General features: G+C 36.6%; 1 protein-coding gene across 3 annotated transcripts in view; it reads right to left on the bottom strand.

Moving 5' to 3' along the window:
- LOC118249137 (uncharacterized) overlaps positions 1–13,965 on the bottom strand; it is a 59,384-nt gene that overhangs the window by 8,927 nt on the left and 36,492 nt on the right. For 2 of the 3 annotated variants that reach the window (XM_035548832.2, XM_035548825.2), the window contains exons 14-18: positions 9,369–9,408; positions 9,081–9,132; positions 5,482–5,593; positions 1,797–1,880; positions 179–302 (exon numbers count right to left, since the gene is read on the bottom strand). In XM_035548832.2, the coding sequence (XP_035404725.1) occupies positions 179–302; positions 1,797–1,880; positions 5,482–5,593; positions 9,081–9,132; positions 9,369–9,408 (412 nt within the window). Of the gene's footprint in view, positions 1–178; positions 303–1,159; positions 1,213–1,796; positions 1,881–5,481; positions 5,594–9,080; positions 9,133–9,368; positions 9,409–13,965 lie in introns of those variants that run through there. The other variant, XM_050710307.1, reaches the window with a different exon arrangement.

Here is a 13,965-nt window from a genome sequence, read left to right on the forward strand (position 1 = left end):
CATTTTCTTTTCCCATGACTACCCCTCAGGTTGTTATTCAAAAAATGCAAAGGAAGACACACTTTAAAAAATGTTAAATATACACAGGTTTGCAAAACTTAAGTTAATACACTTTAAAATAATTTCTGATACCATCATGCATCTATTTTACAACTGAACTGCGCAGCTGGCTACTCACCTTGTTACTAGTTCTTCTTCGGGTTTTTCTCGCTCTAAAAGGTGTTGGAAGTAGTTCTCCAAGGCTCGAGCAGTTAAAGTTTTCTTTAGGTATGGATAGTAGAGGGGATGCCGTGCTATGACACCTGTTAGGTATAATTAGCATTAGTTAGAATATGAGCTATTGAAACCAAATTGTAGTTATCCTTTCAAAACTGACTTGAAGTCATCCTCTCAACTGAAACTGTACATATGGATCTTCTTTAATGAGCTCCTGAATAAAGTAGCACGACAACTTTCCCTCTGTCAGCAGAGAGTTTGTGAGGAGCATGACATGGAAGAAGGCTCCCAGACTACATGATATTAACCATTATTTTTCTGGATGCAAGTGGTCCCTGCCACTGGAAAACACCTGAAGAAAAACCAACAAGATACCAATGAACAACCCACATGCAGTTCTCTTCCCCTAAATGGCTTGCGTGATTTAGAAAAGTAATTGCAATTAACCATAACAAGGCATAATCTGATCAGCTGAGAGCATGGTGACTGAAGCTTTGGTTCTTGCCCCACTACTGATTAAGTGCAAGAAATTACAATTAAGTTTTTATTGCTGTAAGTATGCTTTGATAAGCTTCGGATAACTGTATGTTGAAGCCAAGGTTCCACAGCACGATCAGGAAAGCAGATTTGCGTCACAGATCTTTTTATCTGAGAACTTCAAAGTTAATTTCATCTCATAGGTCAAGTTTGCTGTTGTTCTTTAATAAAGGATTAGTTTCTTTACATCTGGGGAAGTCTATTAACAATGTATGCATCGTTTATGATTCGCAAATGATATACTGCAATAATGGTCAACTACAAATTGAACAAAAAAACAAAAACAAAAAAATCCTTCGTTCTTCAGCCAAAAAAGGTTTCGAAAACAAGGACAAGAGAACTGTATTCCTTAAATATAAATGAACGAACTATCAGTTTTTAGCATGACAGCTGATAGCAAATCAAATCCCAAACGCACCTTTTAATTCATACTGAGCTTTGAACACCACACGCTCTCATCTTCCAACAAGTAAGAGAGCCAATTGTTGCATGCAGAAGTAAGGAATAGAAGGAATTATTAAACAATGCAAGAAGCACCACAATCAAATGTAAAGACTTCACACTGAAATACACCATTTGGATTAACAATTTAATTAAAAACATTCTCTTACGTGCAAGAACAACTTTGGTATTTCCTAACACTATTGATGTTTTAGCCATACGCATGTTATAAAATTCACATGTGGAGATATCATACATGTTCAGACAACCAAGAAATTACATTACATAACAGATACAGGAAGTGGCAGCAACTAACATGTAAAGGAAACCTTAAAAAAAGGCTTCTCCTAACTTTGGACGAAGCTTTGAAGTATGATAAAGATATTATTTACTACCCCAGATTTCAAACAGTTGCTGAACATAGACCTACAGATACCTCATCAGTAAAATCCTTGTTTTATATGGATTACATTTTCTTTGAGCACTGAGTCAATAAAATAATCAAGTTATGTAAGAGATTTCCCAAAAATTAAGAAGAGCATTTGATGCCCAACTCTGATTTGAAAGCCTTACATCACTTCAGAAAGAAAGATGAAAAATACCTATGTTTGCAGAGTTTCCTTTGTCTCCACTTCTAGTATAGGCAAGATCTTCTAAGCGATAAGTATGAGGACCACTTGGCAGATCTATACAATATAAAAGAAATAATGCATCTTAATGATAGCTACAAGTAACGGTACATTTTGAAGTAATTGCCTTTAAAGTGTACGCGTTCTGCATTGTTTGTAGTACTTTCTTGAAAAAAAATTCAAAGCTTTCTTCCCACTGGAACACCTACAGGACAAGTTGTGAGGCCAGCGCAAAATTCACAAAAATTGATAATTTTTAACCTTTCTTCTAGATCTCTTTTACCTTTATACAGCTGAATACTGTGTCACGAATCCCCCCTTCCATAACCCCTGAATATGAAAATTCATCTCCATTTTAACAAGGTGGTATCCGTGAAGGTGGCTTAGCAGCTACTTATCATTTCTTAACTAGCTGACAACTGTTTTTCCTTTAACACACAGATCTCTCTGCTTCCAGTGCAGGTGGAAAACACATGCAGCTATTGATGTCTTGATAATTAGTTGTCTGTAGAAAACAGTCACAATTTTAAAGTCCGTTTCAAGACAGTGTGTGTCTCTCACTTTCATAGGTGCTGCTATGAAGGTGCCTTATTCAGTTGCATAGATGAAAATGACAAATTTCTTTCTCAAATAGATAATTTTGTAAATATCTTAGTGTTTATAAGATATTTCATGGTCATAAACGCATACACTATAGGAAGGCAGTCTTGAATTTTCATTTTTATTTTTTAAACTTGTCTGGAACATTAGACTTTCAAGTCTTCATGAACACTGAGTATCATTGCACTTTACTGAACACAAAGTATTATTTTTAACCATTTATCTATCAGAAAATAAAGCAATCCCATTCACGCCCAAATCCAGAAATTCAATCTTGTTGAAACCTTAAACAAGGTTTGATGGTTTAGTTATACACTACAGACCTCTTGCAATTCTTGATTAGTAAGTAGTAGGCTGCCACCACCTACCTTCTGTTCCCAAAAGGAGAGAGGTGAAATGCTCACCTTGCCACCAAGTTTCAGTTATTCACTGATGGTAGCTTAATACTGAAACTTGAAACGTAAGTTTTATATATATATATATATTTTAGGCAGAGAGAATCCAGGCATTTCCAACCTGTTTTGCTTCTGATCCAACTTCCCTCTGGACATATCAGCTCTCCTGGCACCCCCATGCCAGTATCTGTAACAGATCCACCTACACTCTTGCTTCGCATGTAGAATTCCCATTAGAGTGAACATTCATACAATGGAAGTGGCATTCTTCCTGCTTTCTGTCACAGTTTCTGGTGAAACAACTGTTGGTAGCAGCCACAAGAAGCTGACAAACATCTAAAATTGTCTTTTGTCTGATTTGTTTGTTTGTTGTTGGTTTTTTTTGTTTTGTTTGTTTTTTTTTTTTAAAAAAAGGAAAATTCAAGCCCAGGGCACAGAGTCATCACATTTTCAGTCTAATGCGTTAAAAACTCAAACTTTAAGGAAGTGAAGCAATGATCTTGGAAATCAAATATGCTGGACAACCTTCAATTGTCTGTAATTGTCTGTCAATGCAATTTGAAAATCCGTCAGTCTTCCTTGTCTGTATCATTACTGCTTCTGCTGAGAATAGCACATAACTGCTGTTTTTTTTGTTTAATTTTAGAGAGTAAAAGACCCAATACTAAGATGTTATGCTGTAGGTTTGCCACATATGGAGTACTGGCCAGAGGCATATTAAGAAGTATTCACTAGTGTAACACCACCTGTTAATTTAAATTCATCCTCAGAATACCGATGAGTGTTTGAATTATACTTAAATTTAACACAGTGGTAAATTCAATTTAAAGTGTACCTACTATTAAGGCATGGGTAGATGTGCACTTTGTGAACTGTGGCAGGTAATGATATAAACCCAGCCTCAGGCAAACAGTCACCACCTTCAACTCAACTCTGTCTACAGAGAATTACTGAATCTTCACATGAGCTGAAAGCGATTATAAGCTTAGTCTAGCATAAGTTTCATGTAGTACCAGTGAAGAATCATTGAAATGGTAAAAATATACAATAAATGAGTTAACATAAGAGGTTTGTTAAGAGCTCAATGCTCAATCTTTTCCATACTCACTTCCATGAAAAAAGCAAGCAGAAGTGTGCAATGAAACTTGCCAGGTAATACTAAATGGCATATTTATTTAACCAAGGAATATTATTTGTGATTAAATAACTACATCAAAAGAGGATCTGAAAGAGTCCACTTAAGGCTCATTCCTTATTTTGAACAAGCCTACCATACTCTGTACACCATAGATATAATTTTTTTTTTTATAAATAATTTTATTGAATCTGCAATTCAAACAAAAAGTGTTTCTTCAAAGGCTGAAATGTGATGGTGTTCGAACTATGTAAGATGTAGAAGTCATCAACATTTCACACAAACAGTCTTTGACAGTCTCCATTTAAACAAAACTAGTTCAAGATAGTGTTCTGGTGTTCTCATTTATTATTACCCTAATTGATTTATCCTCCATGATCTGTTTATCAGGAAATTGTTTTCATTTAATAAACATCTTAAATCTACAGAAGAATTCTCTTCGAAGCTAGGGCAAACGGTAAATTCAAATTCCGCTCTCCCAGAACCACATCTAGCAGCATTTTTGAAATCCATTTTCGCATATTTCTCTTATCTGTTCAAAGACAACTAACAGTCCCTCTCATTTGAGATAACCACAAAACCAAGAAAAATACTTCCCTCCTTACTAAACGCTGACAAAATGTTTTAGCAGAAGTTACTTCTCTCACAGTCTAACCTATCTGTCTATTTCTCATGCATGTTGTCCATGGGTTAAGCCACATAAGTAGGTAAGTACTTTGTCACATGCAGAAAACATTTCTATTTACAACTAAGGGCAAAAGTTTAGAGGTCTTTCTCAGGGGAATCAGAGCTCTGCTGACCCTCAAAAGAGGAGTTTTGCCTGAATAAAGCTTGAAGAATTCAGTACTTAAATGCTGATGTCAGGCACCTCAGAAAGGTTTCTTGAATGGTAAGAAGGCATTTCAGAGCAACAAGGAGTCTAACAGCTTTTTGTTTCTCCAATATTTAGCAATGCAGTCACCCTGAGATAAAAAAAATAATCAAGAACTTTGCTAACTTTTCTGTTAAACAAAGTAATGACTTCCTACTCCTTAACTCACCCAGTCTGATGTTGTTAATCCTCTACTGCCCTCATTGGAACTCACAGATAGAGATTTTGCTACTAACTTTGATTTGCAACAGACATGTATGTCTGCCCTCCATTATGAACACAAGTATATTGATCTAAGATAAGACCAACTATTTCCAGGATTAACAAAATTAATTTGCTGTGTACTCTGAAGCAATGTTTCAATTTCAAGTAGCATTCAAGTGTTTTCTTGGGTCTATGGCTTGGGTGGTTTTTTTTGTTTGTTTGTTTTGTTTTGATTAACAATTTACTTGATACAGCCCTATTATAGCCTCAAATACATTTTATATTGCTTGATGCTAATCTTCATCCTTCCTAAGAAAAGTAGTTTAAGTGTTTTGCAAAACAAATTAAAATGCATAGTATAAGGTAAAATATATTTCATGGACAAAATTTTGTACGTGATTTTATAGGATAAAGACTGCAAATGATACATTGACAAAGAGAAGATGAACACACCTTTCAATTCACTGTCAATCTTGGGTGGATCACAGGAAACAGGTTCATCTGATGTAAATGTGAGATCCTCCTCAAATGTCTCAACATGCTGACCATTTAAAAATAAGTTGATCTGGAAAAAATACCCATTTCCAAATTGTCAAATTAGACAGAAATCCAGTGCAAAACACAAATAAAGCATTTTTCTAATTAAATATTTATCTGGCACATTTTTAGTAACAGCTTTGTAGATAAGGCTCTACTCCTGCCTTTTAAAAAGTAAAAGCAACAATGATCCATTCTAATCTTAAAAATATCTTTGCACTGGGAAGAAATCGTAAAAAGCTATTGTGTGCTTTCATAATAGAATAAATTTAACATATTGCTGTAGTATATCAAAGAAAGACTATGAAATGTACTTTAATATGGTAAAGTGACTGTTCTGTATGCTCTGTTGTAAGGAAAAAAATACAGTAATTTTGTAAGGGAACACACACAATGGCTGAATATTTATGGCATTCACCTCTAGCTCTGATAAGTCCATCTGATGCAATATTTATAAAGTTTGGGGTAATTTAGCTTTGTACATTTTATTTCTCTGACTGCCCTGTTCCAACATTTTTCCCCCTCAAAAGAAAATTATTCCCACACCCCCACACTAAAGAAGTAACTTTTCTCCTTCATTTCCTAACGGGAGATTTCTCAACCCTGCATCATTAAGCAGGTATAACCTCTACCAGTCAGGAATATAGGTGAATAGGTATCATCAGAAACAAATTAATACTGGGTATTTTATTTTTGTGTTGAGATGAAGCTATGAACTAAAAGATGCTATGCTGTTCATCTTGCATGATGAACATCGAGATGGAACTTGATGAATACAAGAGGAACTCTTCTTCCTCAACACCAAGAAATCTGAAAAAAAAAGTGTATTTCGTTAGGTGATTGGGCAATTCACACACATTGCAAGCAAAGGTTCCTCTGGTTACATCATACAGCATAACCACGTAGAAAAATTAACTGCATCCACTTCATCTGCATTGGAGGATGCCCAGTGGTAAATACTCAGACTTACAGCCAGGTTACATTGCTACAGCAAACTAGTGTATACCGCCTTGGCTGCGGCAGTTATTACCGTTTGTTCTCAGTCCTCAGCAAATGCAAGATCATTTTTCTCAGCAGTCTGAGAACAATCTTATGAAAGAAAACATCCAATAGCAACAAAGGCCTCCAATGCTTATCCAAGGAGAAGATAAAAATAAGTATTTCAGAAAAGTTCTTGCCTTCAGTAGGCTTGCTAGGATTCTTCTTCCCAGTGAAAGTTCTAGGTTACATTTTAAACAAGAAAAAAGCACACTTGGAAAATAACTGATGTTTTCACTGTAAAACCACTAGTGACCTATGGTAAAATCGGGGCAATTGCATAAGAGCAGTGAAAACAGCACACAACAAATGTGATATTGAATCCAACCTGAAATCCAGAAAAGTGTTATCAAACACAAAACAAAAGAACCCACTGTGACAACATTAACATATCTGAAAATCTCCTTACGTGGTATTTTTGGTTTTAGGTCAAATGCTAGGTTTATTTCAACAGAAATTCCAATCTAGAAAAGCAGTTAATTCATACCTTATTTGCTCTGTAATCTCTAGCTAGACTTTTGCTGTTAATACCCAGCTAAAACTTTGAACCAAGGACTTAAATCACTTACACCACGCTTTTACATAACCTTTGCTGCACTTCAACAGCAATACGCCAGAGAATTTTTTTACTAGCATATCAGTGTGTTCATCAGATTAGTTACTTAGAACAAGGATTTTGATTTTCTGTATGGAAGAAGAGTAAGAGACACCACTTTCTTCCCCTGCTGAATTAGGTTACTATTTAATCTCAGCAGGCATTTTACTAAGTCTGGAACACAGTGCTAATTAATAATTTTACATTTAGTTTGATAAACAAAACAGCAGGCTAAACTTCCATGATGATAATTTCATATTAAACTTGGCAAAGACAAGCCATTCATATAAAGCAAAACATAAACAGCAATAAAGATGACAAGTGCTTGAACTTCATAAAGCTGCACCAGGAAGGTTCTGGCCAGGTATTAGGAAAAATTTCTTTACCATGAGGGAGGCCAAACACTGGAACAGACTTCCTAGAAAGGTGGTTGATGTCCTGTTCCTGTCAGTGTTCGAGAGGCGTTGGGATAATGCCCTCAATAACATGCTTCAACTTCTGGTTAGCCCTGAAGTGGTCAGGCTGTTGGACTAGATTATATTTGTGGGTCTCTTCCAACTGAGCCATTCTATTCTAACTTCTTCAAAAGCAAGAAAGGCTCTGATAACGCTTCTCCACCATCCACATTTAATACACTTGGTTTTAATAACTGCACAGCATCTCCTCTGTAAATTTAATCTTAAATTATTTCCCACCAATGTAGAGCAGTGCTCAAAGTGTAACATTTAGCCTTATTTGTGCTAAGCATTGTACATGTTAAAAAATGAAACAGAAGCAGTCCTTCCCTGAAATGCTTAGAATCTTTAAATTGATTTTCTGTAATTCTTTTCAAAGGTGTTTTTGCTTGTTTGTGTTTTATTTATTTATTACTATTATTTAATGTTAATTGTTGTTTTTTTTTTCCTTCTCCCTTGCTGTCTGTGCTCCTAAGGCTCCCCATCATCACACAAAGCCTGTCACAGTACTCACTGTTGCTGTCTAACACAGAACAACAGTCTGTCACTTTTTCAATTAAGTGAATGAGTGAGAAAGCTCTTGCATCAATTATTAGGATGCCTTAGCATAAGATGTATGCAATAGCTGAAAGTCAGTCAAAGGCCTCAAAAGGAAGAGCATATACGTATTTTTGTCTGCAGTCTCCAATTAAAATACTTAATTTAATTTACTGAATTGTGGGATGATATTCAGAAAAACAGGGACTGACGTTTAAAAATCCAAACATTTTATATTTTCAGTAAAGCCAGTTTCTGCCTCTGGTTTATCTTGAAAACTTCAAACTACACACAGGTACAAGCATAACAGAAAAGAAGTAGGGCTCTAGCTTAATGTTTCCTCTTACACTGTACTTTCTCACCTAGGATTTCACAGTCATCCAAACAATAGTGTTTCAGGCTGAAAAAAACTATTCTTATGAACTGAATAGGGCCACACAGATAGAACTCATTCACAGGCTCCTCCATGATACTCATCACAACAGCACATTAGTGTCTCAGGCTTTTGCAATTTTACACTTTCTCCAATGTAAGTAGAAGTCACTACTCCCATTTTTATAGACAGGGTATTCAGAAGGAAAAGGTTCAACCAACTCTGTTGATAAAATCTGTGTTAATCAGAGGAAGATCACTGAGTTTAACAGCTATTTCCAGCAGCATATACAAAGAGTAGAGTCACATCAATCACAATGCAAGGTTGGCAGGTTCAACTGTTCTAAATTGTGTGAATAACATTCTGGAAAAATATCTGGAAAGATATTTTTCAAAGTTACCCGTATATTTTGCAGTTTTAGGACTCAAAGTTGCTGAAAAAAATGCCAAAGTCAGCATATTTTTTTCAAATGGCTTCAAATGAAACAGAGCAGGCTTTAAAAAGTAGTAAGTCTTACCTGGACATCACTTTTTGGATAATGGAAACAAAATGGCTTCAAAACTGGAGACCTAGACACACAAAACGAGAATAATAAATGCATTTTATCAGAAATCAATGAAAATATCAGATCAGTTATCTTTAAGTTATTCATATACCTGGCAAACACTTGGAAAATTAAAAGCTATTTAGCCATGATTAGCAATCATTTTCTAAACAATTTTGGAAAGTCCAAGAAATGCTTTCTTAATAATAAAATTTAAGGAATTTCTGCAAGACTTTGATTTAAAATAAAAAACTCACTTACACTCTAGGGCGCCCTCCAACTATTCCAGTGAGGCCGGGTGCTGGAAATTGAAAAGAAATTCACAAAAATAACCGTTAAAAACGTTTTCAGAATACCAAAGCTTATAGCTTAACATAATTTGAATTATTCCTGTAATACAGATTTAATAAATACTAGGCAACATCTGGCAAGTTAAAAATGGTATCAAATTAATACAACCAAACATTTTATACAGCAGTGAAAAGGGCAAAATGTGAAAAATTACTGTGACTTAAAATAAAAATACATGTTTCAAAGGGTGCAAATCAAACTATTTTGGAAGAACCACCTGAAGATTTTTCCTTTTTTTTTTTTTATGCCAATGTCAGTCAGGTAGTCTGCATTTGCTAGAAGAACAACTTAGTCTGGGGGTTGGGGTGGTGCTGTTTTGTTCACTTTTAAAGAAAGCAGAGAAACAGCTCTGACCCAATCAATATACTTGCTTAGTACAACTTTATTAGATTTACTATTTCACATGCATCTCTTGAGCATTTTCACTGGCTAACGTAGCTGGTTTTACAGTACTCTGTACTCTAGATCCCATTCTCTCTTTAATACATAGGCAATTTTGGAGCTTAAGATATTATTACTGATTTACTGCAAATCTAGGATCATATGTTGGTCAAACTCGTCTATTCTCAACATCAGGTTGCCAGACTTTACTGCCATTAAACGCACCTAACAGATCACTATTTCTGAAAGAAACAGTTCTGCTCTCCCTAGCATAGCTTCTGGCCCTTCTGTCTGGCATGAACAATATGCATACATGATACATCAGAAATCCATACAGAACTGCAGGGGAAAGAAATGGTAAAGTGAGTATGGTAAGTCTAGGAATTAACAAGTATGTAAGCAGACCCCTAGAGACAAACGCTGTGGAAAGCCACCCACATGGTGCATTTACCCAGCTTAATCCTGGCTAACATGGGTTCACTTTAATTCATGCTTCTTCCAGGTGTGAATTCTCTCCTCCACCTGTGCTCCAAACAGACCAAATGCCACATAATCACACTTACAGGGTACTAAGCTTGTACCAGTAACCTCCACCTCTCAGCAAGCTGTCTTAACTTGGATTCAGTGCCGTGGTAATACAGACATATTACATTGGCAGCACTGGTTGGTGCAACACACCATAGGTCCAGAATACAGGGTCTAGCCATATCTACATTCACCAGATGAGTGATTTCCCTGAAATAGTGTTTAATAAGATGCTTTATTGAAGTCTATGAAAAGACATGCAATCATATAGCCCTTACCTTGATTGCACTGTTCTACAATCAGAGACATATTTTGATACAACGAAAATTAAAGTCAGCACACATTTGAACAACTGATTCAGCGATGGTTGATTACAGTACGTAAGTCTTAAAGTTACAGAAGAGATCTCTTGCCTGAAGCTATTCCATAGCAGCTCTGCAAGCTTGGCCAGCATGCTACTGCAGTATTTGCACATTACAACTAGAGTTAGTGAAATATGGTTATCTTGTGAACTATCTTCAGCTAGAGGCTGGAAATAAAAACAAAAAAAAACCCACAGCAAGCTTTAGGAGGTGATATATGAGAACAATCTGAAGGGATTGGGGGTTAGTACCAACCCCCCTCTGTCCCTCAAAAAAAAATTTTGATTTTTTTAGTACAGGAAAAAAAGAATGTCTCTGTCAAAAAAAGCCACGAATAACCACCTCTCTACCCAAAGTTCTGCTGCAAAGAACACGGCAGTGGAGAGAATAGGAACTAACCCCTTACATTACAGTTACATAATGTTAAATGATGCAGGGAAGATTCAGCCCTACACATATTACCTTTGTGCTCTTTCAAGCAGAAAATTGCCATTCAACATTAAAAACTAACTGGGTTATTTTACTGATGGACTCATGCTCCTAATTTGTTTATTTAGGTTGTTGAGGGAGGAGGCGGAATATTGTAAGGTCATGTTGAACATCGGTTCAGAAAGTTAATTTTAAATTATCTGTGGATAGTCACATGGCTCACTTCCTGCTAGGCAGCTGAACTGCTCATTAAGGGTACCAGATTTTGCTCCAAAATATATTTCAGCTTCCTGAAAGCTTTCAAAGAAAGCTGTTCACTTGCCTGCTCTCATACAATGGAACTTGGCTTCTACAACAAAACAGTTCTCTAAAAACTAACAAGAAAACGATCCATCTAAAAAACATCAACTACTCACACCTTGAGGCTACAATAACCTTGTACTGCTACTTGCTATTATTAGTCTTGCAAACTTCTGCAGCACAAAAGCTTCTGTAACAGCAGATTCATCTGTAAACATATTACAGCTACCCCTGCACATAAATGCAATGGCAGACCAAATCTACAACAAGATTATTTATTTCTATCTTACAATTATTCAATTCATTGTTCATATTAATGTAAGTAAGTTGGGAGCACACACGTATGATTTTTTTCCCCTATATAGGGGTGTGTGTGTATATATGTAACTCCTATTCCTCTTCTCTTCACACAAAGAAGAGGAACCAAATCTTAAATTGATCATGGCTTATGGCTGGTGATTTGTTATTTGTGTAAACAGATCGCACTAGAGCTCAAAACCTCACCTGCATCTCAGGGCTTCGATCCCTATCATGTTTCTCAAATAAGACTGAAAGAACGCAATGGAAAATTAAGCACAACTCTGTAAGAGCAGGCTTACTGCTGCGGCCAGACATATTTCTCCTGAGTTACTTACAAATTCTTCAGATCAATTGTCACAGGACACTTTCCAGGTGTTTTTTTTTTTTTTTTTTTTTTTAAAAAAAAGATCTACTTGTACTGTACTTCATACTTGCTTGGTTGGTTACTTAAGCATCTGTGCAGATGCTCTCCCTCCTTCCTTTCTGGAGGAAGGTCTATCTCAAAATGAGGTATGACTAATTTGTCATACTTGTAGAGAACATCCATCAGGCTGCACCATCAAGTAGATAAGATCTTCAGCTAAATTGAAGTTGTTGATCTCCTTTCCCAGAAACTTTACAGGAGCACCTTCTGTTATCAGAACCCCATTCATTAGTCCCTCAAGGCAGATATCTGGTAGCAGATAAGGTATCACTAAGCATGGTGCCATCCTATCTGCCACCAGTCATCCACTTGAACAAGACCTTTCACTTGAAGTTCACTCACCATCACTATCTGGCTGTCAGCCTCTTGTGTCTCAGAACAGCACAAAATCCAGCTCAAAAAGGAGCTGAATGCCCTTCAGTTCATAAAACAGTTGGAGACCTTTTAATCCATCTACATTCTGTTCATGTTCATCTGTAGGTATAGAATTTTCCTGGTGTAATCGTCATACTGATTATGATATTTATTTTGCCTCAAGGGTCTGATCAGGTAGCCTGCCACTTCCAGGAACATTTCCCCTCACATGCCTGAGGACCTAGCCTGACACTACAAATTCCTCAGGTGACTGGACATTTAAAAGCAGTGAGTCAGTATTGTAGATTCTGCCACTTAAGCTCCACTGATTTCATTAACTCCTAAATATATGGCATGATTGGAGAAGTGTCAGGCACTATGTCCACTAAATTTACTTCTTTCTAGGTGACTAAATACTGGTTTAGTACCCTTCCTTTGGGTATCGGTGCTTAAAATGGTTTGAATCTATAAATACAGAATTAATTATTATTCAGCAAATCCTGCTCTTCTGTTGATCTGTGTAAATCTTTACAGTATTGCCGTCTTTTCACTTTGACTCCTTCTTCCAGCCTATGTTCAATTTTATGAATTTTCAGCCCAACTACCTTAGGAAAAAAGTCATCTTCTCTGTGTACACGTTTTATATTTATCAATGTTTTTCTTTTGTGTTCATGATTCTCCAGCATAACTGCAAGCTAAATTTTGGGCGCAATGGCCACTTTCTTCCAAATCTGAAGAACCTCAAGTATATCAAAGTATACTAACACTCCCTTCCCATCCCCATGTGATTCAGCAGCAGTATGCTGACGGATGTGCATGTAGGCAACACGAGGTGAAGTCCACTTAAGATATACTTCTTAATACAACAGTTCCACTATTTCTGATCCCCTGTGCATGTTTTCATTCCTCACCTGCCTCTGCGTTTATTTTCTCACCCAACAAAACTTGTAGAAGGATGGTCTTGCAAATACCAATACTTTTAAAGCTCACATTTGAAAGGACAGCAAGTTTCCAACTAATTTCAGGAACACTGCTATCACACAGAGTGCCATGACTCACATGACTCCAACATCTCATGACCACCCTCCTCATCCTTTGTCACACACTCTTCTCTCCTCCCCTGCACCACCTCTTGTTTTCATGCAAGCATTTGAGGGAGTGGATCCACTGAAAACCTGCCCTGGCAATAATGAGCGCTTAACACAGGCCCAAAGGAACACCTATTTCAACATGTATAACTGCCACGTTCTAAGATATTCTAATGCATGCCAGAGATATGACAGTCTGTAAGACACCCACGGCAGGAAACATTTCTGTTGCAACCTTTCAATTAGGAAGAGAAATCTGCAGCAAAACAAGCTTCATTAATTACAGCTCTCATAATTCCCCACTGGATTTTCTGATGGCGGGATAGCCTTATTATTTTGCCCTC

This window comes from Cygnus atratus, chromosome 4, assembly GCF_013377495.2.
Source record: "Cygnus atratus isolate AKBS03 ecotype Queensland, Australia chromosome 4, CAtr_DNAZoo_HiC_assembly, whole genome shotgun sequence".
NCBI classification, from domain to species: Eukaryota; Metazoa; Chordata; class Aves; order Anseriformes; family Anatidae; genus Cygnus; species Cygnus atratus.